Source organism: Hyposmocoma kahamanoa, unplaced genomic scaffold (assembly GCF_003589595.1).
Source record: "Hyposmocoma kahamanoa isolate Upper Pololo Valley unplaced genomic scaffold, ASM358959v1 93, whole genome shotgun sequence".
Lineage (NCBI taxonomy): Eukaryota > Metazoa > Arthropoda > Insecta > Lepidoptera > Cosmopterigidae > Hyposmocoma > Hyposmocoma kahamanoa.
In genome coordinates, this window is record NW_020654810.1 from 9,677,238 (window position 1) to 9,704,906 (window position 27,669).

A 27,669-nucleotide genomic window follows, 5' to 3' on the forward strand; every position below is an offset into this window, starting at 1 on the left:
ACGCTATTTAGATCCGAAGAATAGTTTCATAACTTTGAAGATTTCAAGATTTAAAGATCGTGTCGTTATAACTCCTCAGAAGTGTCGGTAACTTTAGAACACGTTGTAGCTAAATATTATGTTTAATATTTGATTATAACTACTCTCTATTGGGGACGACAAAGTTTGGAAACAAAAGAATCGTAATACGTTTGTGACTAATTTATTCATTTACTGCATCCGGTTAGTCATACCGACTTCAAAATTTGATGCATACGGCTTCATAACTTAAGGCGGCTAATTCGAAGTTTCGATGAGGGGTTGTCACTGGCTGTAAGTTCAAAATACAAGGTAAAAAAGTTTATTATAAATACTTTAAAAGTTGTAAAAATAGAGTTTGAAGATGTTTAGTGTATAGTTTTCCACGGAAAAGGATTATGTTTATATTGTTGTTAATGGTCATTAATTAGTGAAACTTCTTGGGTTTAAAATTACATTTTGCTTCAATTATCTACATCTGCTAATTTGGTAGCAATATTTTGTTTGCTGTGATGTGAGAGCCATTTCGTTTTTGTTAGTAAGAATACTGCTGGTACTTGCCTGTTGGATAAGAACGCCTACGATTCTGTCATATTATAAAAAGAGAAATATAATGTAAACTTAATACTGGAAACTGGAAAGGATAAAAGAAATCGTATTTGAAAAAACAAAAAGAAATCGTACTTTGAAAAAACAAAAAACGAATGATGGCAACAGTATGTAAGAAAATAGATTATGGGCTTTGGAAAATAGTAGATTGTACGTACAACAAGTGCATAAAACGCGTCATTTTACATGAGAAGGCTATATTCACCTGAGCCGCAGGCGAAGGTGAATACTTAAGTCGAGGGTAAAATGGGTTTTATGAACGAGTTATACACTCTGCTTTTCACTTAGATTGCGAGGAAAATAAACAGCAATATTACAAATAAACGATTATTTAATTAAAATTGAATGTAAAATTACAACAATTAGAGATATTTAATGTGATGTTTTTTTATTTTATGCACTAGAGCATGAAATCCTATTTTATGCAGCTACACTCGGCATAAATTCGAACTTTAAGAGCATGAGAAGTGAAAACTATACGAATACGAATTTGATCGAGGTAATGGTGGATTATATGTATATATAATCCACCATTATGTATATATATATATATATATATATATATATATATATGTATATATAATCCACCATTACCTCGATCAAATTCGTTCAAGTAGGTACTGTCAAGAGCACGTCAAGCTTGACACTTAATATGTAAGGACAACGGCACATGGGACTACACATTTTTGTTCGAAAATTGCCTCCAGTGCAACGGAACAAGATACGTCAATGTGTAGCTTGATGCGCTGGCGTGTGTACAAAGTTTGAACCGATTTTATCATAAACGGCATAGACTTGGATTTAAATCTTAAGTGTCCTTGTACTGTTTGAGTGCGACCATTATCTACGTCATTATTACGTCCTATATACTAAGTACTTACCCAATATCTGTAAAATTCAACAATAACAACAATTTGTTCATCATAGTTAAAATTTACTCAAAAATACTAGTAACTTTGAACAGCAATTGCTTCGGTCGTTTGTGAGATACCTAAAAGAAAAAATTGTCGAAATGTTCGAAGTTTTTTAAGTTTTATTTTTTATTTTATTTTATTATTTGTATTCAGGTTATACGATCCATAAATACATATCGTAAAGATTAACATACATAATAATAATAACAGTAGGTAATAATGACTAATTATTATTATTTACACGTTTTGTCTGTGAGGTGTGCGCACCGTCCGATAGTCGATCTCGGAAACGTTGGTACATGACACCTTTCGACCAAAACTCATCCTACATGGGTCGACATAAATGTTGAGTTGGTACTCTAACCACAAATTAATTAAAATTCACATTGTTGGGGCCTCCAACTGCTCGACCCTTAGGATAGCATTATACTTACGTAATATTAAATGGTACAAGGTAGCGCGGTTTCAAGCGTGAAACACATTTTTTATTCCAAATATCCCATTTTTCGTCGACAGGGCAATACTTCCAGTGCGGTGAAAGCAATTTAGGACGATGAGATAATTCACCTAAAGAAAAAAAAACAACAACTCTGTAATAGAAAAGTATTCCATTATAATCAATACTTTTATAAATGCTCGTTTTTCCTAATGAGCTTAAGGCTTTTGAATTAAACTAACTTTTCACGACGTAAATAACATTCCTGCGCTAAAGAGGATCAATTTATCAATTGATGTCCATTGTAAAGTTCTTGATCATTCTTGAATGTAACGAGGTTACAAAGGGGACCTAGCTGCCTAATAAGTATGTCCTATTTACTGGTACATAACACGCTCATGTTAACGAATGCTCTACATAAGACAAATGTGAAATGTAGGTACAGAAAACAAGGAGAGATAGCGAATGGGTAGGTTAAGTTCTAAGTCGCTGCAAACAAACGTAGAGGTGTTAGATACTTAAAAGAATGTTCTAAACATAGCGTATTGTCAGGCAGGTACATTTTGTTATGTTATGTTATTGGTATGTTATTTCCTCATCGTACCTACTAAAGCTACAATTGCATATATTACAGATATAACTTTATTTTCATATCCCAGGTGCATGGTCATTTCTACAATTATTTATAAACATTAATCAAAAAGGGTATCGATTACAGAAACAATGTCGTAATTATTGTTTGAGATACTCAGTACTTGGGCATCAAAGTATCGATTCCATGGAAGTGTTGAGTTTCAGTTAGCGGTGACCATGGGTACGTTTGTTTACGTACGTACACACACGTACCCATGGACACCGCTAACCTGGCCTAGGTAGGTCGTTGGTTACACGAGCGACATAACTTTGTAATAACCCTACGTCACAGCACTACGGTTCAGAGTGGCAAGCTAGCCAGTGGGGTGGGCGTCCAATAATCGACCTCTCAACTACTCGACGTTCCAGAAACATACTGACTCGGACCATTGCTTCGTGAATACGTGTGTTGGACTTCGTCGCAGTGCAAACCGAAGTAGGTGTGCAGTGTTAATTAATTGAACGAGGGTTTAAAAAAACTGTCAGAATGAAAATAAAACTGTTACTTGTGTTACTACTTTTTGCAATCATTTGTGTCGAAGGAAAGAAGCTTGGAAAAAGTCGTAGTCGTGGATCAAGCCACAGCAGGAAAGCGAGCAATCCTCAACCAACGTCATCAATAAGTAATCCTCAGCCTGCCCCGAAACCTTCGTTGTTTGGATGGCAGGAACGACCTGCCCAGCGAACACAAACGTCATCAAGGAAATCGAATTCACAAAGCCATTCGTATCCGTCGAGTCAAACTGGGTTATCTGGAAATCAGGCTAAACCGCCTGCGCATTCATATCCTTCAAGCCAGTCTGGTCTATCTGGTGGCCCAGTACGCAAACAACAAGATAATATACAAAGAAGCAGTGTACCACAGAGCTCATCGGGTCAGCATATTAACAACCAGCAAGGCCACTCTTACCCTGCATCTAACGGGTTATCGGGAAGTGGTACCGGTGCAAGTTATCCACATCAACAAGGAAGCTTGTCTGGGGGTGCAGGGGGGGCAGCTCCACCCCCATACAGCGCTGGAAATTACCATCAACAAGGACCACCGCCGCCTTATTCGCAGTCAGGAGTTGGATATCCGAAACAGGCGCCTCCGCCCTATAGTGCAGGAAACTATCCAACAAATAATTTTGGAAATAATTACCATCACCCGCAGGGTCCACCGCCATCTTATCATGGCGGATATGGTGGATATGGAGGATATAACCCAATGCGAACGCCGCAAATGCCAGGTTATTTTGGAAATTCTGGCGGTTATGGGGGCGTTAGTCGCTCAAGTAATATTTTGAAAGGTGTAGGTTTAGCAGGCGCTGGCGTAGGCACCATTTTAACTGGGTTGGCTCTATGGAACTTGGCTCGTTCTACTGGTCATCATCATCACACGGTAATTTATGACAACAGGGGTCAACCTGTCGCAGTAGCACCTAATAACAGTACAGAGCCTGTTGTAGATCCTATATTGGGTGATTTGGTTAATTGTACTTTGACTATAAGTACTGATAATGCAACAGAAGTACTTGCAATACCATGTGCCATTGCTACTTCCTTTACTCCGGAAGCTGACGTAAAAGATGGTAGCCCTGTCGACAATCCGAACGATAATACCAAATGTACAGTTACAGTGGTCACAAAAGCTGGTAGAGAATTTATGACTACTATTCCATGCTCGACTCTGCTGAACACTGCTGCGGAAAATAATGTTACTGAGCCTCCTATATTGGACAATGCCCCGGAAATGGTAAATGGTATGGTAGCTCCTCCTCCGGACACGTCCAATTTAGGTCAACCCTCTGCACTGGGTTACTCCACTGCGCCAGACAGTATTTCCCTGAACTGCACAGCTGAACAGGGTGATGTTCGAGATCCGATTAATCCATGTTTCGCTGTAAATAGTAATTTAACTATTATACCATTGCCCGTAACTGTTAACAGCTCTGCATTGTTGACTACTCCAAGCAGTGCATAGCTTTGTTAGCTTTTGTACACAAAATAATGTTTATAATTTTAATATAATTTTTTCGATTAGCTTCTGTAATACTGTTTTATATTTAATTTTAATATAATTTTCAGTTTAACACCAAGTAAACCACATTTCATTTGGTAATTAGTTATTAACTCTGGGTATCGTAAGGTAATCGTCCTTTTAAATTAAATTTTTTTTTTAACATCTGACGATATCTGCAATAATAAATCGCCGAGAATTCACGATTTGAGTTTCATTCCGATGGATGCCATGTAGGACTAGGATTTTTGCAGACCCTAACAAACCTATGAACCTTGAAAACATTAGCTTTAAATTAGATTGTTCCGTGATGAAATTTTATCAGTGCTGCGTTTTTCAAATAAGTATAAGGTACTACTAATATGAAGTAGCAAAAATTCTTAGCAACTATGCAGTTCTTTGAACAATATTGAGTAGAGTCATATATACAGTACATTTTTCCTATGGGGTATCTAAAATTCTCGTATAAGTTTGTTTTTCTATACATGGCAGGAGCAATATAAAATTAATTATTATCTGTAATCTCATTTGTTGATGTTTCTTTTCTAAACGCTATTAAGCTAATTGTTTGGACTTATGGTATGGTGTAACGTGCTAGGTTCAATTCCCGGGCCGCGAGAAATATTTGTGTGGCCGACATTTATTTGTCTCATGAGTTTGGGTGTAATTTGTGGTTGTCCATGGCACCCGCGACACAGGGTTTCCCTATTGCAGGGCTATGTTGAGTGTGGGCGTTATTATTATTATTATTTGAATTAAACCAAGTTATTAACTAAGCTGACATCGGGGTAGGTATTTTTGTAATGCCATTTGTCGTACTCTGGTGCATGACTCTGATGGGAACGGGTCTTGTCTAGGAGATAATAGGACAGTTATAATTATAAAGTCTTTATAAAATTAAATAATTATTAAACAAATGAACAAATCAAATAAATATATTCCAATGAAACATGATATTTTTCTATTTATCGCATAATTGATTTGTGAAAGGCGCGTTCCATTGTTATTATTTCCCATACCGATACCCTACGATACGTGGAACAATAACTAGAATTAACTCTTAGGCTCAACTCACACTGGCGCATATACGAAGCGTCGCATCGCGTCCTGTTTTTCAATTGCAACGCTCCGCGATGCGCGTCGATGCGCGACGACACTCGCATTAGTGCGTCCGGATCACAGCGTGGTCGGCGTCTGACGCCTCACTGCGGTCCAGTGACGCGCGAAGTCGCTCGACTGCATCCAAGCGTCGACCCGCGTCGACGCCCGTTTCCATATTTGCATAACACAAATTTGTACTATAATAATGGGAAAATAGAGATGAATATACTATATGCGAAAAACATGACGCGTCGTGACGCTTCGACTCTGCGCCAGTGTGAGTTAAGCCATATGGTCGTATTCCAGAACTCTACTCAATACTCAATTCAGGACTTGAGTATGATTTCAAGCACTGGAAATTCGACCCTAATGGAAAGGACTTGAGTATGATTTCTAGTGCTTAAAATCATACTTAAATCCTGACTTGAGAATTGAGTAGATTCTGGAATACGACCATTAAGCTTAAAGCATACAACGCTGAAGGGGTCACTTATGGGCAGTCCTAGTGTTGGCTCATGGGTCATATTTCAATTTTCATTTTGAAAAATTAGTACTTTTCAGAAAAATAAATGTTTTTCCGAATATTTTTGCTATCTTTTCCACATTTAGATACTGACACCTGTCAAAATTTTAAGATACTGATCGAAAACGATGGAGCCAATAGAATTTTTTTTATCTATGATTAATTTTTTCACTGTTGTCCAATCATTTTACGACTCGTTTTACTTTAACTTGCTTTTAGATATAGAGTTTTATTTTATAATACACGTTAAATAAAACTTCAAAAGATATATCTAAACTTGGTATATAGTATGAGCCTTCGAATTATATTATTCAAATTTTTCAGAAATTTTTCCGGAAAAATTTCCACAACTTGAAAGTTTTCGGAAAATTACCCAACAGTTGCAGTCCTACTGTTAAAGTACAAGAAAAAAATACTACCGCACAATTAACTATTTTTGAATCGATAATTCACCGCGTTAAGCGCTCCTCGAAATAAGTCGTCTAGCCGAGGCTACTGAAATTACATTATATTTTTAAATTAATTAAGTAAAATAAACCAACGTTGCGGTTTCTACATCTGAAAGTTTTCTTTTTTTAAACGCATACCACAATCTAGAGATAAAAATGTAAGATGACGTATACAACCAAGAACACGTCTGACGCGACTGAACTGTTGTCATCGTTCGTAACCGCATAAAGTTGAATTAAAATCTTATGTGTTAAAAACTGAAATAAAATATATTTTAGTTCTTATTTAAATGACAATTTATATTTTGTACCCTTTTTTAAAAAAATCTACGAACTAATGAAACTTATTACTTGGGTGGGGTGTATTCATACAAATATTTATTACTATTTATTTAACGTACATACAGTAGTATTAATTGATAATATAATACTATATGTATGGAGGCTCGTCGCATAACCGTAATCATGCCGAGATATAACAGTTCAAAGCTATGAATTTTTACAAGGCGCGAATGAAAATTATAAAATCATTTAGAAGGCATTGACACAAGTAATATAATTACTACGGCAGCTCAGCTCCAAACCGCAATCATTTCAGGATAATAGAATAGCTAAGTTTGAAATTGCGTTATTTCCTTGTAAAATTCATAACTTTGGTCAAATTATATTTCGCAACAGCTAAGGTTTGGAGACGAGCAGGAATAGTATTACTTTGTATGAATACGCCATATACCTACTAATAAGTTATTTTATTTGACACACAAGCCCAAAGCCCTTTTTAGTGAATTTGATATAAGTATTATAAAGATATAGATACATCATCATACATTATTCATCTAGCAATATTGTTTAGATGAAGTTTTCACACTCGTTTCGAAATGATACTATACGTAAGTTACTTGTTCAATATTTTAATAATCACCGACGCTGAATATCGATAACGTCCCATCTCTGGCAAATCCACTAAAATCGATTCTATCAATCGATGGAACCATGGACGTATTATTTAAACCATCCATGATGGAAAGCTCTCGACCTTTGGGAGGGAAAAGTGTCGTTTTTATTTTGACTTTCAATTATTTTGTGAAATCTAGTTTAAAGTGGAATAGTATAGTGCTATTGTGCCTTAATCGAAGATGAAAACGTGAAATTATACGAATCTCAAACTAGAATACCCGTATCGGCCTGTTTTAAGGAATCCCGAGTCAATCCAAGCACGCCGCCGCCTCAAATTGCCTATCCTCTTTGCAATATAATATTCATATCTCATAGTTCCTTAAGCAAGGAACTATGAGATATGAATAAACAAATTAGTCTATTTAAAGGAAAAATATTATAATATACTATTATTACAACAGCTAAACTTTTGTATTATTCTAGAAAATATTATTGTGCATAATTTTCTTTACTTTTTTTGCATTGGCAACGTGGAATACATCTAATTTTGTCTCGATCACGTCCCGATTAAAGGGGGTATTCATTATTCTGAGGCTTAGCATAAGCCCGAAGACAAATATCTAATCTTCGAACTGTCAATTTTCTCTCTAAAATCTCGAGATTTTGACAGTGCGAAGAGATAACTTTTGTCTTCGGGCTCATGCTAAGCCTGCTGCATTGCAGTCCCCCTTGCCGTCCGCCGAGTTCTGCAGGATTATGAATGTACTCACAGCGTGTAAGCCATCCTGCAATACTGCAATGCGTTCTGCGAGACTCTGTACGTGGACCACACGCAGGATAGTATGTGAGCAGTTTGTGAGTGAATAGCCCGTTTTAGAAGCACAGACCATTTTGTATACAGAGACAACATTTTCTAAACAACTCTAAAAAAATGGTGGGCTTTTGAAGTTATAAATCTTAGGGTCGTATTCCAGAACCCTACTCAATGCTCAAGTCAGGACTTGAGTATGATTTCAAGTCCTAGAAATCATACTCAAGTCCTTGCCATTAGGGTCGTATTTCCAATGATTGAAATCATACTTAAGTCCTGACTTGAGCATTGAGTAGAGTTCTGGAATACGACTCTTAAAGGATGGAGATAGCCTAAGTTAGAAGAATTTACGAAGATTATTTTTATTTTAAGTATATTATGAAGAAAAAACGAAGAAAGAAGCAGTGATGAAGAAAGTAAGAACTATATTCCTTATATGTACACCAATTTACAAAAGACTTTATCCAAAAAATTCCAATAATTACAAATTCTACAAGTTTTTGTTCAAAGTGATAGAAAATAATGTGATTTAAGTTAAAGTGAAAACATAAATATTGACTCACGCCGTTTAAGACAATTCATAAAACCCAAATAAGTGAACTAAGTATTTAAAAGAAAGTGAAAACATAATGTATTAGAACCGCAATGAAAAATATTATTGATGATCCCGATATTTAAACGAAGACGTGGCGCAAAAGACTTATATCCAAGCCAAAACTCTTAATAAAAAAATCTAAAGTACTGTCAAAATCGTTGTAAAAAAAAAACAACTTTATTTCATTCCTGTTAGTGTTTATAGTAATTTAACGAGACATGACAATTTGTTTATGTATCGTGCGTTACTTGATATTTCCGTCAAGCGGACAGGTTTAAGTTTCACTCCCAGAATATTACATAGAATTGTGTTTTATCTGAAAAAGCTGCTACCAAATTCTTAAAAATGTCGGATCCCACTATACAAACGTTCTGTTGTCGACACACGGGGAATAAAGAAGACATGGCAGTCCGAATAATGGGTGAATTTAATACGGATTCCTACAACATAGTTTGTTTGGTTTCCTCTACTGTCGGTATTTTGGGTTCGTTATATCAGGTAATGGAAAAAATAATTAATAAACTTAATTTTCGTACACACGCCACTGTCGTTGCTCGTTTACGTCTCATTCTAATTTTGTAATACTCCTGTCCCTATGACAGGGCACCAAATTTTTTCTGCTTTTGATTCTTCTCGTAAGATTAGCACACTGGCAGAATTGTCCTCAGTGGGACAGAAGCCAAATACCCAAAAAAAAAAAAAGCCTACCACCGTTGTTAGTAACATAGTGCAAATATATATTATAGTATCACACCAATCCACTTGTGTATCTGCTATTTATTCAACAACTTTGTTTAAATGTCTCATGCATAATAAATATATAATTATTATTAGAATGGCCAATGCTGAAAGAAAAAGGTACTTTTATACTGATTTGACTGTGGAAGTACCCCTCAGATCTTTTAAATCTCTGAGTGGCACTGCAACTGTTATGGAGAGGTGTGTCGCTTTCCACAAGGTGCACAACTTGTTCATCCTGCGACTTGGTATCATAAAAAAAGACTGTAGACTTTGTGTTCCCTGAAATGTTATGTTTTCGATAAATGCCTTTTAACTTGTGTGTATGTTAATCAAGTAATGTCTATATTTTCCAATTATTTATAGATTTCCCCTCGTCTTGTTGGTACTCACAGAATGTATCTAGCAACTAGAGGTCAACATATTATCATGTGGCTAGCTGTTGCAGATTTACTAGCTTCTTTTGGTAAGACTCTGACACATTTTTTTTATTATTTCCTTTTCGTCTACATAATTTTTTGTTGCTATACTAATAGGTATGTATATATTTAAGTTAGTAGGTTACATTAAGAGTGTGCAGATCCCCACATTCATCTTACGAATTGTTTAAAAGAAGATTAGACAAGCTTTTGACAAACTAAATAACCCTAATATGTTTCTATTTCTGGAAAATGTAATTTATTGTAAGACTATGGTCTTTTACAAATTTCTCAATGTGGCTTCTTGATAGTTGTCTTTCTAACATTGTAAATTCTTTTATGGTATTCAAAATTTTTTGTTATGAGTTAAAACTATACTTTAATAACAAAAACTACTGAAATCTTGAGTATTTAGATGACAAAAATTAGTGGTAGTTATTAATTTAGCTCTTTCATTAGAGCCACACAGTTTCTCTAACGATTTTGATACTGTGACGTGTTATAGCACAGCTGTGTTTCATCCACCATGTAAAAAAAATTAAGTTTATAAAACAGACATACCTCATACAGTCAGTATGTTGCGTGACAGGTTTATCAGTGCTACAATTTCAAATTACTTGCCCAAATAAAGATTTTTATTTGATTTGAGCTTTTTTCACCATCTTATAAAAATACATATTCATTAATTCCAGGTGTCCTGGTGAGATCAGCACTATGGCTAAGATTCAAAAACATAATGCCAATGCCTGATGATGACGTCAGTGTCTTGTTTTGTAGTATAGTCTCAGTAAGTATCTTTAAACTTATGTGAAATTTCAGTGAAAAAGCTGTATTATAGGAATATTATGAATTATTATTAAAATTGTAGTATTATAAAAATACATTTTATTATAATTTTGTCCCTTACATAAATTTGGTAGTGCCGTATTATTTAATCTTATGAATTAAATGTGGACTTGAGCATTATATTCTTTTACCTTTAAAATTTTTATCTATTGCTTTACAGGCATGGACTCAGTATTTCTACACAGTGACATGGTTTTGGACATTATTTTATGCAATTGATACTTGGCTTAAAATAAAAGGAAGAGACTCGCATCCAGTGCTTTATCACTCCATGGCCTGGGGGGTGCCTGCAGCTACCACTGGCGTGGGCCTATCTATACTATACATTCCCAATGCCACGTAAGTTATCCCAAGGTTTTTGATACTAGTGTAGAAAAGATGGAAAATATTTGGGTGCCTGGTAAGTTTTTCACATTTGTTTATAATTGACTGTAGTAATCACTAATGAAATAAAAGAAACAAGGGTTTGGTTTCCATCTCAAGAACTATTTTGAAAGTGTTTATTCTCTGTTAGATAGTTCAGCTCTGCATGTTTGATGCTTTTTTTTATGTAAAAATAAGTGCGCATTTGACCTCCATCACACCTGATGGAAAGTGACAATGAGGTCGACGATGCAGCATGCACGTATAAATAATGCCTATTCACTTGCACTTTGAAAAGGTCGAACTTATAGCATTTGAGGAACAAGTCTGCAGGCAGCGAATTCCACTCCCTAGCTGCTCGCCATACAAATGCGGAAGCGAAACGCTTCGTGCGAATCCTGGGAATATCCACAACATAGGGGTGGAACCCCAGCCCACGTCTAGTCCACCAATGATGGAAAGGGGAAGGTGGAATCAAATTATGCAATTCCATCGCACTCTCTCCGTGATATATCCTGTAGAATATCGATAAGCACGCAACTTTACGACGGTGTTCAAGGCTCTGCAGGTTCGCTTCTACTAAATCCGAGACATTAATAAGCCTCTTGCCACGCTTGTCAATTGAATCCAATGTGACAAGTTGGTATTACGCAAAGCCATCCCATACATGGCAGCAGTACTCCATACACAACCGGACTTGTGCTTGGCATCAATACCTCCAATGAACACTATGCCAATATTATTTTCTGGACATGTTCTTTTATTTTTGTAAACAGACATATTTATTTACTAATATGCTCCCTGAATTTAGTGAAAAAAAAAAAAGAAACAGAACAGGTTGATAAATTAAGTTGGGGTAGTGTTCATTTGAGGTATTGAAATATTCTGTTACTTTTTAATATTATTACTAATTAATAGTTCATGAGCAATAATTTAATTCATGTGTCTTTATGTTGTAGGTGCCATAATTTGAATTCAGTGACCAGTGCCTTAATTAAAGTTTTGCCAAACTATTTTGCAACATACATGCCCATAGCTACAGTGATGATTGTCAATCCAATTATGTACTTAATGTCAAGTAAGGATATTGAAATGGCAGTAGCTTTGCCATTGGCACAGGTACATTATATTTATAATTTTTAAGATTTTAATATGTTATGTTTGAGAATTTATGATCAAAATTGTTAACTGTTCACTTGTTATTTCTTACAGTTCACTAGTAAGGAGAGGAGGGTGGTTGACACTTTAAGACTGAAGTTCCTATTTATAAATGTAGTTTTTTACATTTGTTGGCTACCTAATCTTATAAATGGCATTTTGTTGTGGACCATGTGGTTTGACATGCCAGTGAAGGTTGTTATTGTCCTTTGGTATATAATGGTCGGTATTTTCAAAATAATTCATATTATTATTGGTTTGCATAATTGAATAAATTGTATGGTATTCAAATCTTTTCATTTTTCAGGCTGTGGTCAATCCAATGCAAGCTCTATTTAATGCATTAGTATATCGCAAATGGAACTCTGATGGTCGAAGATTCCTTCCATCATTCTCAAGAGTACAAAAAGAATTTAACTTCTATGATGAGCAATCACCTCTTTTGGGTTCAGAGCCACCAAGACTGCAACTTAGTCCTATTGTTCCGCCTAGTATAAATAATTATGCTACACTGTAATTTTATAAGACTTCAGCACAAGCGCGAGCATTCGTACACCTGCCTTTAGTGTGATATATGATAGTATTATGTTTGTGATTTGATAAAAGTTTGTAAATACACCTTTATTGTGATGCAATATCAGTATAGATTGATACTCTTTACAGATCATCTTGTCAGGGTATTTGTAGATAAATACTTTTGTAGTGTGTTTTATTTTTTATATGAATATACATTTTTGCAAAATTTTAACATGTTCATTAAATTTAACAAATAGGAGTTAAAAAGAATATTTTGAATTAAAATACTATAGAAGTACAATTAAATTGTTTTTATTAATAACTAGAGTTAAACAGAATTTATAATTAGGTTCATTTACAAAATATATTTAATTTATATTTAAACAATAAAATCACATAGTCATACTTCATCATTTTCATTGTCGGGTGGGGCCATTGTTAAATCAGTTACATCTTTAACAATCATGTGAGCGATTTGCCATGCCATCTCCTCTTCAACTCTAGAAGTTGTAGGCACTAGTTTACTAACCATTTTCTTTAGTACTGATTTATCTTTCTTATCTGGGTCAGGTTCAAATCTTGATTCAAACCTTCCCAAACTATTCACTCGTCCCAAACTTAAACCATCATTCTTCTTCCTCTGCCACAAGGCATCAGCATTATATAATTGATTAGAGTCTATAGTCATGTCAGGTACAGAATGATTGCGTTTCTTTTTACGAAAGACAGGGTCTCCCATGGCCAGCAGAGTATTTTGAGTGCTTATACTAAATTCGCTGCTACAATCTGAATGGGACTTATTGTTAGATGACTGATCCACAGAATGGATCATTTCTGACAAATATTTATAATAAATCTCAGATTCTACAAATGTTTTAACATACCTGGTAAGTGTTCTAAATACAATTTTGTATGGTATGTCAAAGCAAGTTGGAAGAGGTCCTCCTTCTGTGCAGATATCACTTTCAATTTGTGACCTAATATCAGTAGGAAAACCAATAGGAGTTGTTGCTTGAAGTGAAAAATATTTCTCATAAAGCACAATAGCATCAGCTTGTGCTTGTTCAGGACTTGAGCTATTTCCATTCAATAGGTTGTCTCTAAAGTGCGTAATAGCTATTAAAAATTCCAATAAGATTCTGCAATTTTCTTGTTCTAAGTATTCTGTAAAGAAGAACAATATTGCATCATTGTACAGAATGTCCTCTAGGTTAAGAGAGCCACATGATAGTATGTCGATTTGTGCTTTCATGTAAAATGTGCTATTTGAGAACTCATTGAAGTATTTCTTTTCAATTATATTAAAAACTACATCTTGCACTGGCTTAAAACAGTCTTCTTTGATCTGACCTTCTGGCTGGCATATGTTGGATATCACCAATTTTCTACAGTTGTCAGGTAAGTCCAGCAGGTGTGGCGCTTCTGGGGCCACATATTTTTTAAATAAGTTCACTGCTTCCTCAGTAGGGTTAACAGTGCTGTTGTTATCACAGACCTCACAATAATTTGCAGAGTTACAATATTCTGATAAGTTCCCACATGAACCTACTGAACTATCAACTTTATTAAATTTTGAGTCACTGGATGAAGAAAATGTATCACTTTCTCTCCAGCTAAATCTTTGAGAAGCTTGAGGTTTGCATTTACAATGGAGGTCGAAACTTTTGGCTCTGCTTATTTTAGAATGATTCTCAACTTCATGATTTACACCACAAATTAGGCTCCGAAAGTTGTCTAATTGCAGCCAACAATGGATGAGTACATTCTGTTCGATTGATTCCATAAATTGTACGAAATGTTTGAGAGCTTTCTTTTCTATTAAAATGTCATGTAAATTCAGAGTTAGTTTTGACTTCTTTGCAAATGTACAATTGAAATCTGAAAATGAAATATTTGTGAGTATAGCATAAATCATTAATTTTGTAATGCCTATTGCTGTGTAACACAACAACCTTATCTCATTCCAACAAAGGGGTTTTCTTGTTTACCAAAAATAAATGTAAACTGTTTTAGCTAGGAAAAAGAAGTCTGTTTATTACATTCTCTAGTGGTAGAAAATGATATATTTTAATAGAATTTAATAGGTACAAAATAATGACATGTACCTTTGTTATCGTCTCCCCGTTGCGTATCCAATAAGGTACAAATTTTTGCATTGTTGTGATCTGAGCATCCTTGTTCGGGAGGCCGTACTGGACATCCTGTTTTACCTTTAGCTGAAAAAAAGCCACAGTCATGCGATTATGTGGTTTCTACGTATCATACACTGCGATACGTAATGCCTTAGGAACGACGACGATAAGAATAAAAAAAAGGTATTTAGCTACCTGCACTTTTCCAAAACTTGATCATTTCTTTCGGCACAGCACGGTACACGAGTCCAGATAATCCACACCTACCCTATGACACGAATTATGTAAATTCTTCATAAGTTTGCAATTTCACCATAAAAGTAAACAAATAACGAAATGAAAACAATTTCGCAAAATGGTAAGTAAAGTAGTTGTACGTCAAATTTTGACTTCATTTGTGACATTGACACTTTTTTTTTAAATTTATTGCTGGCCATGGAAACAAAGTCCTTCAGCCGAAAACATTAACGTTTAATTATATTTCTGTAAATATGGCCACCACAAAGAGGATAGGCAATTTGAGGCGGCGTGTTTGGATTGACTCGGGGTTCCTTAGAACGGGCCGATACGGGTATTTTAGTTCGAGATTCGCATAATTTCGCGTTTTAATCTTATAGCAATCAATAAGCACTATCCTATTCCACTTTAAACTAGATTTCACAAAATAATTGAAAGTCAAAATAAAAACGACACTTTTCCCTCCAAAAGGCCCAGAGCGAATCCGACATTGACACTTTCTTTTTATAATTTATTTCTGGCCATGGAAACAAAGTCTTTCAGCCGAAAACATAAAAATAAGTTTTTCTGTAAATATGGCCGCCACAAAGAGGATAGGCAATTTGAGGCGGCGTGCTTGGATTGACTCGGGATTCCTTAGAACGGGCCGATACGGGTATTTTAGTTCGAGATTCGTATAATTTCGCGTTTTAATCTTCGATTAAGGCACAACAGCACTATCCTATTCCACTTTAAACTAGATTTCACAAAATAATTGAAAGTCAAAATAAAAATGACACTTTTCCCTCCAAAAGGTCCAGAGCGAATCACATTGACACTAATAAGTCTCTGGTATTGCTATTCAAGAAAAAAAATACTGTTATGGTTACAAGCCCGCTAAATTTAAAAAATTGTATAATTTCGACTTAGTGTCGGTCGTCGGTGTTGTTCGGCGTCGAACAGACCAAGAGCACATCAAACACTACGTTTTGCTCTTTGAACCGTCCTTATCGAACGCGTCATAGGGTTGAATTTAAAACTTGAGTGTACAAATACCTAATAAGGTGCATATTTGTTACACATTTTATTTCGGTGATTTATTAATGTTATTATCGACTACGAACGAAGCTAAATATAATGAACTACAATCTGTTTTTTGTTTATTTTACGATATCTTAAGGGAAAATCAACTGTATGTTTATGAGTGATAAAATTATAAGTAATAGTAAGTATAATTATTAGTAGTAATAAATGCGTCCGATGGTATATTTCAGTTTGAAACTCCGCACACAACAATTTCAGACTCCAATATAACTTTGGACAGTACTCACCTACCTTTGATTATTTTCAGTTGTAATTGTAGCAGCTTTTGTTAAATATAAAAAATATAACTATTGATCTGAACTAAAAGAATTGCCAAAACTAAGCTCTTGATCAATAATTCAATAGCTTATTATTCTATATGAATCTATTATGTTAATGCTATTGTGTCATTGTTTTGAATATGCATTATCAAGTTTCATTGCATGTTTCGTAGATGTTTTGAGGATAAGAGCCATTCCACCAAAGTACGCTCTATTCTAGAAAATTCGAAACAGGTTTCTTCTCTTGGCATGCTAAGTTATTATTTTAATGTTTCAAAAGTCCATCTAATGATGCAGCTCATAAGTATCAAATAAGTAGCTTATGATTAGGTGATATTAAGCTGGCAGTCTTTGAAATGGCGTAATTTCATATAAAATTTAATTTGCTTCCTTATAATTAGTGGTTGTATATTCGGATGCTTTTATGAAGCATTTATGCGTACAGCAAGCATGACATGTTACAAATCTTATATTTTAAATACATAAGATTTTGGTAGGTCTGATGATGATCAGGAATATGATAAATGGCTATCAGTGCTGTGAACAGCTAGAAGTGTCAAATTTTAAACTTAAACGGTGGTTTCGGTAAAAGTTTAAACATATTTTCTTAACATTTGAAGTTTTTACGCTTTTTAATTTCTATGCGTGGTAAAATTAAAATGTTTCATAAAATCTCAAATAACATTTCAAACGTGTACTTACTTAAGGCTTTCCTAACACAAGCATACATTTGCTTAATGGGAGAACCTGATCTACCATTGCTGAACCAAATTGAGAAATAAATAAATTTTTATTTTAATGTTATGTAAATTTGGCCTTTTTAAAATACGCGGTGATAACAACAGGCCTTGTTTAATTATAGGGTTCTTAGGGGAAGGTTCGTTTCGTCACATTGAATTCAAATCCAAAAAACATTGTCTTGCTAGATCGTATTCGATTAGAGTTTTTTACCATTTATTACCTGACAGTGGAACCCGGTTCTACCATCAGGTAGTAAATGCGTCTTCCGTAACAAAACAACAATTTCTTGATAAATTAATGTTCCGTAAGTTTACGAAACTTTAAACTTCAAAGTTTTGTCAAGTTTATCGATGATTCAAGTTAACGGTTGATCAGGCAAATTATCCGCGGTCCTTGCGTAATCGGAGGACGCTGTGCACTAGCTGAGGCTATCGACCTTCCTACGGTTACTTGAAATATAACTGTTTTAAGTGGAAATAACTTGATGTCAAGCGCGCAGGGCGGCAGCGGCATCAGTCGGGTATGTTCGTGGGACTCGATCGCAATTCCAGACAACTTTACAACATAAACAACAATAAAAATGTGTGCGAAAATTATTTTGTTCTTGTGCCCGCTACTTTCGGCGTCTGCGAATTCCGCTTCGACATACGATCAAAGGCAAACAGGAGATTTGAATGTTCAAGTGGACTTAAAGGATTTGCGGATTATAGCACTTATGAAAGATACAAAAGAGGAGTACGTGGTAAGTTTTAGTAAAAACATCGATTTTGTACATTCCTCCAAAAAACCTGCAATGTCTTAATTAACCTAAATGATAAGTTCAGTATGTCATCAGGTTGTCGTAATTTTGTCAAAGATTTTTCACTAACATAATACGATTTTCATGATCATGCCATTATATCTGATGCCCTTGTCGAATAATGGCTAAATTACGCATTTATAAGTACATATAGTTAAATGCTAATTATGCGAGATATTTGAAAGTATTATGTAGTGTAACACTCACATTTAAATATATTTATTAATAAATATTTTCTCTCTACTTAATATATAATATAGGGGAAATACGTACAAAATGACATAGGACTTAATTTTTTAGTCATAATTCTGTAGTGGTAATACACACACAGTCATATTTTTCACCAATTATCTTTGGTTCATTATTTACTGGAAGTATTAGACATTTATGGAATATAAACAACAGGAAAAAAATTATTCCTAGTTTAACTGAGATCAATCAAAAACCATTTTATCCATGTACAATGCACAAAATGACATAGTACGTATGGACAAAATGACATACACGTGAAAACTATACAATTATTGACAAAGTTTACAAATAAAACGCTTTATTCTTCTGGGAACATCAGGGCAAGAAGCGTGAGCCCAATGCGAACAATTTAAGCATCATCGTAATCGGTCTTTTCCGGGCTAAGATCGAGAAAAAAGATTGTTGCAATGTATGCAAGGACAGTCCTCCTCGTTAACTCGAGGGTTGCAAGGAAAATTTTGTTTTTCGCTGTCGTCTTCAAACAACTTTGTAATGATATTTAGTCTCTTCTTTGTTGGGGGAGCTTTGGGCTCATTTTTCGATTTAATTTCACATGAATTATATTACTTCCCGTAAATTACGAACAGCAGTTAAAACAAAAGAGATCTGCCGAGTCTTTGGTTTACGTTTCCCTTGTCCACTAATGAAATATCCTTTTGGGGCTGAAGAATATATTTCATTATAATGATAATTATGATGAAAAAATTAATTTAATTAAGTTGAACTCCATTAATGAGCGCTTAAGGACATATCCATGGCATACCTTTGACATTGTGTCCGTTGTGTATATATTTTGTTTTGTCCATGTAACGGTTTTAAAAAAGGAAATTCAAAAATTAACATAAAATTTTTTTTGAAAGTTTTTTGAGGACAACAACAAACTATTGTGGTATAAAATAAATGCAACAACAACACCCGTTGTACCCACGTTACACGTTGTACATGTACTTATCATTATATAGAAACACTTGTAAAGAAAAAACTCGTAACGTACAAAACCTGTGTCTTCAGCGACGACTCTGGGACGGATGAGAGGGGTGAGTTCACGTTTTGGCAGGTTAGTAAAAGTCACTTGGGTCATATGATGCAGTTGTCAGTTGCGTGCTAGAGTACACCAATTTCTAATTATGCCAAATGTCAGTTCGTCCATATATGTCATTTTGAACGTATTTCCGCTACTTCTACGTGTTAGTAACTAAGTTGCGTATCGTTACATATTGATACTTTGGCTCAACCAATAATTTAATAACGAGTTCCTAAGAACTAAAACCCAAGTTTTCGCGATTGTTACACATAGGAAATGAAACTATTTTTCCGGATTTAAATCAGGATTTTACCACCACAGTCAACCGTGACCATGGGACCTGTAAAGGGCTCGAAGCGTTGGTTTGTTTGAAAAAACAAACATACGCGATTTAAATCCGGAAAAATAATTTTATTTCCTATCAGTAATTTTATCTTTACCCTCGGAGTGCCCAAAATATCTGTATGTATGTAGTCTGTATTATTTGACATAAATCAATCTTATGGAGTACGTTCATGGTGCACTTACGAATTAAAAATCTTCATTAGACTGACCTTCAATATTAAATTTAAAAATACTTATTTTGAGTAAATACTTACTAAATAAAATCAACCATTTGGATAAATTTTGCCGCGTATTGTAAATTGAAAGGGAGGTAGGTAAACATGATTTAAGCTCGCGGTTAGTGCACTAGGGTTTGGTTCTTATTTGTGAACTACTTGTACATCTTTTGATACGTGTAATTTATGTACGCATTAGGTTTCAGATATTCATAATATATGTACACCATAATCATTAGTTGCTTTAAAAATTTCGACATAAACGTGTTTCTTACAAAGGTGGGTATTACTTTTTAACCGATTTAAAACAAATGAGTAGGTTCTCATTTCGACTGTTTTTTTATATGTAGGGTGTTACGTGGTTCCTCAGACATTTGTGAACCGATTTCGATGATTAATTTTTTGTTGGAAAGGGGGTATCTCAGTACCTAGTGGTCCCGAGCAATTTGAAGAACATATTCCATCTTTAAGGGTGACAAATCAGGGGATGAATCCGGTTTACTGATTTTCACCCACTTTCCGTTAAGCGATTTCAATAAAACTTGGCAAATTTATATAGGTAATTCCACAAACTTTTGACGTAGGTTTATTTTTGTAAAAAAGTTATTTAATCGTGAATAAATACGACAGTCTTAAACTCCATTATTCCGACATGCCAATATGAATGTTGAAGAACTTACAACATAGAGATTTACTGTTTAATAGTCTGCTATAAGATAAAACAGAAAAATTATTGCATTTGTTGTTGATAATAACGATTAATCGTTAACCTTTTCTTAAAAAACTTGGCATTCTTGTCAGCTCTTAGTAGGCAGGAATAGTAAGAATAATCTCGTTTATTATAATAAGCGTTATGTACAGTAATAGGGATGCTCGGGATGCTTATTTCAATTATGATTATTGTTTATTTATTCATCTGCACCGGTATTACTGCCGTTAGGCTCAACTCACACTGGCGCAGAGTCGAAAACATGACGCATCGCGACGCTTCGACTCTGCGCCAGTGTGAGTTGAGCATTGAGTATAAAGAAATAGAATTATATTGTATTGTGGAATTGCAATTACTTGTATTGCGTTTTCTATAACAGGATTACGATTACGCGTACGATTATTCCGAAATGACGATCAAACCACAAAACGGTACAACACCGAAACCGTTAAACAATTCAAGTACAGCTACTGAGACTGATAATAGTACAGCAACCACATTGATTGTAGAGCAGACGAGTTTGCCCATAAAAAGTAACACCTCACAGATCCCGGAAACCACTGAAGTTGCATGGCACCAGTCGGTAAACGATTCTACAACAACCGTTAAAAGTATAGAACCAGTTACAGTCACGACAGAAACACCAGCTACGATGAATAACAAAAATGATACTACTTCGATTGGCACTCACTGCAGGAAAGGCTTTGTGGTGAATAAGAAAGGTGAATGCGAGCTAAAATTACAGGGAGCCGGAAATGCGTAAGTATTAATCATAATTAAGTAGTAGAATCAGTAGCATAGTATAATAAGACAAGTATGGTAACTCCATATAAATGTAGCAGGGCGGCTTATATGTGTAAACGCACACATTCGCATAATTTCACATGCACTCATGTTGCATATCGCGGGTTGTCTCAGGCGCCATTCATTATAGAATTGAAGCAGTCTTTTACTCGCCGAAGCGGCGGCGGGAGTTGGCCCTACCTGCTTTTATTATACTATGTTAGTAGGATATGACGAACTAAGGACGTTGTAGCAGGTTGTACCCTGATAATTATATGCGAAAGCGATACCATATTCATGGTACTTGAATAGTAAATACAATATACTTCGTATGTACTTGTATCTACCCTTGAAATTATTACAAGCACTTGTTATATATTTTTAGCAATATAAAATTTTATTGGTGTTTTAATCATAAAAAAAGCAAGTACTGTTAGCAGATTTAGTACATTATGTTGGTTGATAGCGATAAATCCAAATCGTGATTACAACCAAGAATAAAGATAAGATCTGAGCATAATGCAATGCAATTAAACTCTTGACGTGTTTTTTTTTTAAATAGGTTGTTGAAGCTGGTGAAATTATCGCAAAAGCTGAAGTTAAGAAGAGAAGATCGGAGAAACCAAGGAGTTTAAAATGTAACAAGTTCGACAATTTTGTAACTAAGTATAGTGTAGTTGTTATAATTTTTGTAATACCTAATGCAATATGCAATGATGAAAGACTGTCAATTAATTAAAGAATAGTAAGAATATATTTTTAATGTGCTTTCATGTGTCCTGGCCTATAATGTATAATGTAAGACACAGAACATTATGGATTGATAGCTTACGAACAGAACATAAGGCATTTATTTAATACTTGTGCAGTTTTTGGAAACAATCATCTCAAAAATTGTGAACCTTGAGTACTAATAGACTGGGAGTTTATAGAATCTATACTATGTATAAAAGCTTTTAGGTTTCAAGCAGATATAACACATTTGAAGCAAAGTTTTCCCTAACAACAGTTTCCTCATTATTAAACTAATATACAACCTATAGGTAAGTATAATAAAACTATGTGAATGCAATGCAATGAAATGAAAAATATCCCTAAACTTTCACTAATTTTATTAACACAAGTGCATCCAAACTACATTTCTTTATGTGCATTTCTGGTAGATAAATCTAATTTAAACTTAGCATCGGCACCATTGGTTGCTTACAGTTGTTATCTAGATTTGTACTATGATATTGAGCTTTGAAAATCATAGACTGGAAGTCTTAATGAGTTATTTAACTGAAAATTAAAACAATTCACAATAAATTACAACTAAACAAAATATGTTCACACAGAAATTCATTCATGAAATATTAAAGTTTACAGAGGCAGAATAAAAGAGGGACAAAGGCTCCAATAGTAATAAAAACTGGAATTAAGACAGAACTTTCATCCATAGAGTATGGATCAGGGTGCTTGGGCCCACTTGCTCTTCGTGATTTAGAGGTCTTTTCTTCAACTTCTTCTTTTATTTCCTCAGTGTCACTATCAGGCCATACTAGTGAAGGTAGCTTAGGAACTTCATCTACAGTCCCTTTCATTACAAGCAGCGCATTAATTTTTGGGTTATCCCTATATCCTTTAATAAATTCTACTTTTATTTTACCCCCTCGAATGTCAGATTCCTCCTCATTGTAATACAGTTTACCATTTTTTATGGTATATGGTATGTACTCATCATGAGCCACTCCACGCCCTACTTTATCATAAATATCTAAGTCAGCTACAATAGTGTGGTCTCCATTCAGAACAACGTCAAACACTTTCATGTTAGGTGCGTTGAAATAGACTTCACTGAACTTTAGCACCAACACATAATCACCGTCGTTCTTAGCTGGAATGTCGTAGCCAAACGTACTGTGGTGGTATCGCTCTGTCTGGTACAATATTTCATCTTTAGGATTTACTCTTCCAATGTTAACCAGTTGCTTGCCGTAGTCCGAGGCGGTGCCGATTCTTCCATGTAATGGATCTTTTTCATAGTGAATACCGTATATGTCAGTATGAGCAGGTCCACCAGCGTTAATGGCATAAATTATTTCACCTATACCGGTAGCACTTTTTAACAGAGAAAATAAGTATAAAACTGTAAAAAACAGCAATCGAATCATTGCTGACAAGTCCACTGCCATTTAATTTTATGTTATGTTAATTGCTGGTTTTCAGTTCCAGTTGTGCAAATATCGTTGAAACACTTGAGTTAATAATACATAATCATAATATAAAACATTTACATAAAGTAATATTTCAGTTTTCGGAATAAAACAGCCGGCAAGCAAGGCCAGGCAACCATCGACGAACGTAAATGATTTAAGGACTGATATTCCAGTAGCATTTAGAGCACTCCAGTCCTATCATTGAAAAATAATGAGATAACTATATAACATTCCTTCTGAGTAAGTAGAGACAGCAATATATTTTTGGTTCTTTCATAATTCCACACCCTACTGGAACACAACATGACGTGTGACGTGAAACGTCAACTGCTCACGTTCCATTGGTAAGAAATGTTAACATTGGAGTAAAAGCGAGAATCCAGAGTAATAATAGTTCCTTTATTTTTTTCCATCCTCTAAGGCTACAGTTGTAGAAGTCGTAATGTTTACGAGTCTTTTTTTTCGTGGGCAAATCCTCCTAGGATACATCTCCGCCGCGGGGGCAGCCTTTTCTGCCGGCTAAAACCCCACGATAGCCTTCTCGAGTGCTCTACTGGGAGGGATCCGGGATCCACTTAGCGCACCGGGACCCCCCCAGCACCTAGGAGAAGTTACGTCCTCCCCCTCCCCTCTTCACGACGAAACGGGCCACACCGTCCCGTCGTCCTCCCTCCTCGCGGCTGCCGAACTTACTGGCGAACGGAGCCCCCGCTCTGCAGCCTCGAAGGTAAGCCGCCGCCGAGAGGGATCGGCCCTCTTCCTATCGCGCTCGGCGACTTCCTTCGGGAGCATCACCGCTTCACAGAAGGAGACCACTGCCTCATGGGACTCTTGATCGCTAGCATAGCCGCCTGGCGGAGAGACATCTCGCCAGATCCGGGCAACCATGATGTTCCGTTCGGAGGCCTATGCGGAGGAGTGCCCCACTCCTCCAGCTTGTGCTGGGCGGAATTCTGGTCCCTCCCACAGTGGTGGCACTGCGTCGTCGACTTGCGTACGATCCGATTCAGGTACTCACCGAAGCGTCCGTGCCCGGTGAGTATCTGTGTCAGCCGGAAAGTGGTGACGCACTTCCGCTGGCTCAACCAGCCTTCGAGGTTGGGCAGGACCGCGCCGACGGCGCGCTGGCGCGAGATACACGGCTGTTCCAGCCTCTCGCGCCACTTCTCGAACGCCTGTCGGCGCTCCTGCCACCGCACTTCCGGCGGCGCAGCTTCATCCGACTGGCGGTGGCGCGCGTAAATACGCGCGTACATCTCCGCCAGGATGTCCAGCGGGGGAAACCGCGCCAGGACAGGCGCCGCGTCGAAGGATACGGTGCGGTATCTTCGTGCGATCCTGATGGCTACGCGGCGTTGCACGCCATTGAGCATGGCTTTGCAGCGCCGGCCGCCTGTCAGTCGATGTCACCAGACAGGCGCCCCGTATATGGCCACGGATCGCACCACCCCACCGTATAAGCGGCGAACTCCCTCGGAGAGGCCCCCCAGATTGGGCAGCAACCGGTGCAGTGAACCCCAGCGGCCGTCCAGGATGAGGCCCAGGTACTTTAAGTACTGTCCTACCTGGACGTCAACGTCACCAACGCGAATCGAGTAACTGGGTGGGTGGGTCCCTCACTCGCGGGAGTTTGTGGAACCACAGCGCCTCAGTTTTTTGAGGCGCTACCCGTACACCCAGCTCTTCGATTTTTTCGACGACGCGAGAAACCCCGAACTCAGCCAGCCGGATCGTCCTCTTGAAGTTCTCTCCTACGACGAGTCTGACTCAACTCGAACTCAACTTGGAGACGAGTCTGTCAAATTACAAATACATGATATTATCTTGGTATCTTAGTAAAGCCCGCTCTGCATTTTATTTCGTAACGTAAGCGGTAGAATATAAATAATAGATTACGTTAAGTAACATAAAGTAGGAGGTTTAACCTGTCGCCTTAGCGTAGGCTGGAGATTGCTAATGTTGTATTTTTTTTTTCTGTCTGGTTTGTGTTTTATTATTGCGTGTATTTTTTTTATAATACTAGGAGACGGGACGAATAAGTCGTGCGCCTAGTGGTAAGCGACACGCCTATCCATGACAGTTGCAGTGCCACTCAGAGCTTTAAATCGTAAAGGTCTTATGGGCACTGCTCCTGCGCCCGTCACCCTGCCCTGAGACATAAGTTGACAAGTCCCATTTGCATGTGGTTTCACCAGCACCCTTGCCCTTCTAAACCGGAATGCAGTAACGCTTACATTTCTGCTTGGCGGCAGAAATAGGTAAGGTGGCGGTACTTCCCTGAACAAACTCTTTCACAAGCATCTCTACTGCTGCTAAAACTACTATCGAGTAAAGTTATTGTCGAAAAGCATATAGTTAGTGAAATAAACACCAAACTGGGACACGTGTAAGTAGGTAGATATCATTTGTCCCTCAAAGTTCGCTGCTTGGTCCACTTTATTTGTTATTTTTATTAGCGACATTAACCTATGCTTGAAGCATGAAAATATTTGCCCATGTCAAGACACGAGACGAAGCGGTGGCCTTGCAGACTGATTTGGATTGGCTTGAAACGTACTGTCAGGTTAATGATCTGGATCTTAATCCATCAAAGTGTTGTTTGGTGGCTTTCAGTCGCAAACGCAACTCTGTATCATTTAATTATTCTCTCAACATGGCTCTGAATTACTATTCGACTCGCATATTGATAGTATAGCGATTAAGGCCTCTACGTCACTGGGTTTTGTGGTGCGGTGTGCCAAAGATTTTGCACAGGTGAAACTTTAAAATATTTGTCCGCAGCACTTTAGTGTATGTCAGCCAAATTTGGAATTCACGTTATCACACTCGGGGCTAGAAAATATACAAAAGTTTCTGTGCTATCGTACAAAGGACTGTTACAATTCTGCCAATTATTTCAATCTCTGTAAGAATCATCATCTCTTACCACTTGAAATGCCCCGTGATATTAGTGACCTAATGTTTTTAATGAAAATAGCATCAGGTTCAATTGATTGCCCGGAATTATTATCACAAATATCACTGTAAATCCTTGAGAAATAATCCCCTGTTAAATAGTTCCCTGTAAATCCTTTAGAAATAATTTTCTTTTGGTTCTACCCCCGCCTCATACTAATTAGGCGGAATGAGTTTATGTGGCGTGCAAGCAAAAATGTTAACATTCTATGTTCTTCCTTTGATCCGGATCTTTTCAATTCGAGTGCGACTGATGCGGCGAGGAGAGCACTGAGTGGGCATTTCTTTGATTCGTAGTGCGGCTTGCAACTGCGGCTGTAGTTTTATGGTTTACGTATTAAGTTATGTTTATAGCGATAGGTTAGTTAAATTGTGCATTCTTATATTATGTTTCTATTTGTTAGAATCTGTAATTGGCTCCCAGTTGTTACTATTATTATATAAGTTAGTTTTAAGCTGTTGGTCTTCCTTTAAGATAAATAAATAAATAAATAAATGATGTTTGGTGTGATTACAATACATATTTATACTACAGTAATGATTCGCAACTCATGCATCTATGGATTACAGATGTACGTATACGTCTCAGTTCTGATTATGGATCTGGTTGAAGATGTATGTCAGAAGTAAAACTATAACAACAAATACTAGTGTATAATTTCTTTTTGTAAACATATTTTTTTATGATTTACGTTATCTAGGTTTTCTGCACTTAACATTTTTTACCAACGACATCTATGTCCTAACTTTTACTTATACTTTTTAAAATTTTACGATAGAGAACCGTATGAAAAATAGAACTCACTGACATGGATGTTTATCGAGATTATTGTCAGGAACAGGAGAGCAAAAGAATTCCAGTACATTTTCACTGACAACTTATGTTGTACTGTAACGACCTTTAAAAAGCT

General features: G+C 36.3%; 6 protein-coding genes across 8 annotated transcripts; 3 read left to right on the forward strand and 3 right to left on the reverse strand.

Annotated features, from left to right (window-relative positions):
* LOC113237589 lies at positions 1 to 27,669 on the reverse strand. 3 transcript variants are annotated; one of them, XM_026474157.1, is made up of 6 exons: positions 6,184 to 6,197; positions 5,685 to 5,907; positions 1,976 to 2,108; positions 1,509 to 1,515; positions 580 to 604; positions 1 to 310 (listed from the first exon to the last, which is right to left on the reverse strand). In XM_026474157.1, the coding sequence occupies exons 2-6, from the start codon at positions 5,770 to 5,772 to the stop codon at positions 261 to 263; spliced, it is 303 nt and encodes a 100-aa protein (XP_026329942.1). In that variant the 5' UTR covers positions 5,773 to 5,907; positions 6,184 to 6,197; the 3' UTR covers positions 1 to 260. The 3 variants fall into 3 exon arrangements, with proteins under 3 accessions (XP_026329942.1, XP_026329941.1, XP_026329943.1); XM_026474156.1 differs by lacking the exon at positions 6,184 to 6,197 and having other exon boundaries at positions 5,685 to 5,944; XM_026474158.1 differs by lacking the exons at positions 5,685 to 5,907; positions 6,184 to 6,197 and adding an exon at positions 27,564 to 27,669 and having other exon boundaries at positions 5 to 310.
* Positions 2,973 to 5,080, forward strand: LOC113237584 (trithorax group protein osa-like). Its single transcript, XM_026474151.1, has one exon. It carries the CDS (start codon positions 3,098 to 3,100, stop codon positions 4,571 to 4,573), a length of 1,476 nt encoding a protein of 491 aa, XP_026329936.1. The 5' UTR covers positions 2,973 to 3,097; the 3' UTR covers positions 4,574 to 5,080.
* On the forward strand, positions 9,178 to 13,279 carry LOC113237585 (G-protein coupled receptor 143-like). Its single transcript, XM_026474152.1, has 7 exons — positions 9,178 to 9,483; positions 10,090 to 10,189; positions 10,835 to 10,929; positions 11,149 to 11,327; positions 12,311 to 12,470; positions 12,564 to 12,731; positions 12,817 to 13,279. The coding sequence occupies exons 1-7, from the start codon at positions 9,331 to 9,333 to the stop codon at positions 13,024 to 13,026; spliced, it is 1,065 nt and encodes a 354-aa protein (XP_026329937.1). The 5' UTR covers positions 9,178 to 9,330; the 3' UTR covers positions 13,027 to 13,279.
* Positions 13,328 to 15,672, reverse strand: LOC113237582 (A-kinase anchor protein 10, mitochondrial). The gene is made up of 3 exons (XM_026474150.1): positions 15,353 to 15,672; positions 15,131 to 15,241; positions 13,328 to 14,903 (listed from the first exon to the last, which is right to left on the reverse strand). Exons 1-3 carry the CDS (start codon positions 15,375 to 15,377, stop codon positions 13,426 to 13,428), a joined length of 1,614 nt encoding a protein of 537 aa, XP_026329935.1. The 5' UTR covers positions 15,378 to 15,672; the 3' UTR covers positions 13,328 to 13,425.
* On the forward strand, positions 18,044 to 22,318 carry LOC113237588. The gene is made up of 3 exons (XM_026474155.1): positions 18,044 to 18,220; positions 21,202 to 21,581; positions 22,168 to 22,318. The coding sequence occupies exons 1-3, from the start codon at positions 18,059 to 18,061 to the stop codon at positions 22,238 to 22,240; spliced, it is 615 nt and encodes a 204-aa protein (XP_026329940.1). The 5' UTR covers positions 18,044 to 18,058; the 3' UTR covers positions 22,241 to 22,318.
* On the reverse strand, positions 22,735 to 23,955 carry LOC113237586 (malectin-A). The gene has a single exon (XM_026474153.1). The coding sequence runs from the start codon at positions 23,777 to 23,779 to the stop codon at positions 22,961 to 22,963; it is 819 nt and encodes a 272-aa protein (XP_026329938.1). The 5' UTR covers positions 23,780 to 23,955; the 3' UTR covers positions 22,735 to 22,960.

Coding starts and splice junctions, on each gene's coding strand:
- LOC113237588 (XM_026474155.1), top strand. CDS start 18,059: ATGTGTGCGAAAATTATTTTGTTCTTGTGCCCGCTACTTTCGGCGTCT. Junction 18,221..21,201: donor ATACAAAAGAGGAGTACGTG/GTAAGTTTTAGT, acceptor TTTCTATAACAG/GATTACGATTACGCGTACGA. Junction 21,582..22,167: donor TTACAGGGAGCCGGAAATGC/GTAAGTATTAAT, acceptor TTTTTTAAATAG/GTTGTTGAAGCTGGTGAAAT.
- LOC113237586 (XM_026474153.1), bottom strand. CDS start 23,779: ATGGCAGTGGACTTGTCAGCAATGATTCGATTGCTGTTTTTTACAGTT.
- LOC113237582 (XM_026474150.1), bottom strand. CDS start 15,377: ATGATCAAGTTTTGGAAAAGTGCAG. Junction 15,242..15,352: donor CAAGTTTTGGAAAAGTGCAG/GTAGCTAAATAC, acceptor GCTTTTTTTCAG/CTAAAGGTAAAACAGGATGT. Junction 14,904..15,130: donor ACGGGGAGACGATAACAAAG/GTACATGTCATT, acceptor TTTCATTTTCAG/ATTTCAATTGTACATTTGCA.
- LOC113237589 (XM_026474157.1), bottom strand. CDS start 5,772: ATGCGAGTGTCGTCGCGCATCGACGCGCATCGCGGAGCGTTGCAATTG. Junction 2,109..5,684: donor CGCTTCGTATATGCGCCAGT/GTGAGTTGAGCC, acceptor TTTTTTCTTTAG/GTGAATTATCTCATCGTCCT. Junction 311..579: donor TAGGCGTTCTTATCCAACAG/GCAAGTACCAGC, acceptor TTGAACTTACAG/CCAGTGACAACCCCTCATCG.
- LOC113237584 (XM_026474151.1), top strand. CDS start 3,098: ATGAAAATAAAACTGTTACTTGTGTTACTACTTTTTGCAATCATTTGT.
- LOC113237585 (XM_026474152.1), top strand. CDS start 9,331: ATGTCGGATCCCACTATACAAACGTTCTGTTGTCGACACACGGGGAAT. Junction 10,190..10,834: donor AGATTTACTAGCTTCTTTTG/GTAAGACTCTGA, acceptor CATTAATTCCAG/GTGTCCTGGTGAGATCAGCA. Junction 12,732..12,816: donor TTGTCCTTTGGTATATAATG/GTCGGTATTTTC, acceptor TTCATTTTTCAG/GCTGTGGTCAATCCAATGCA.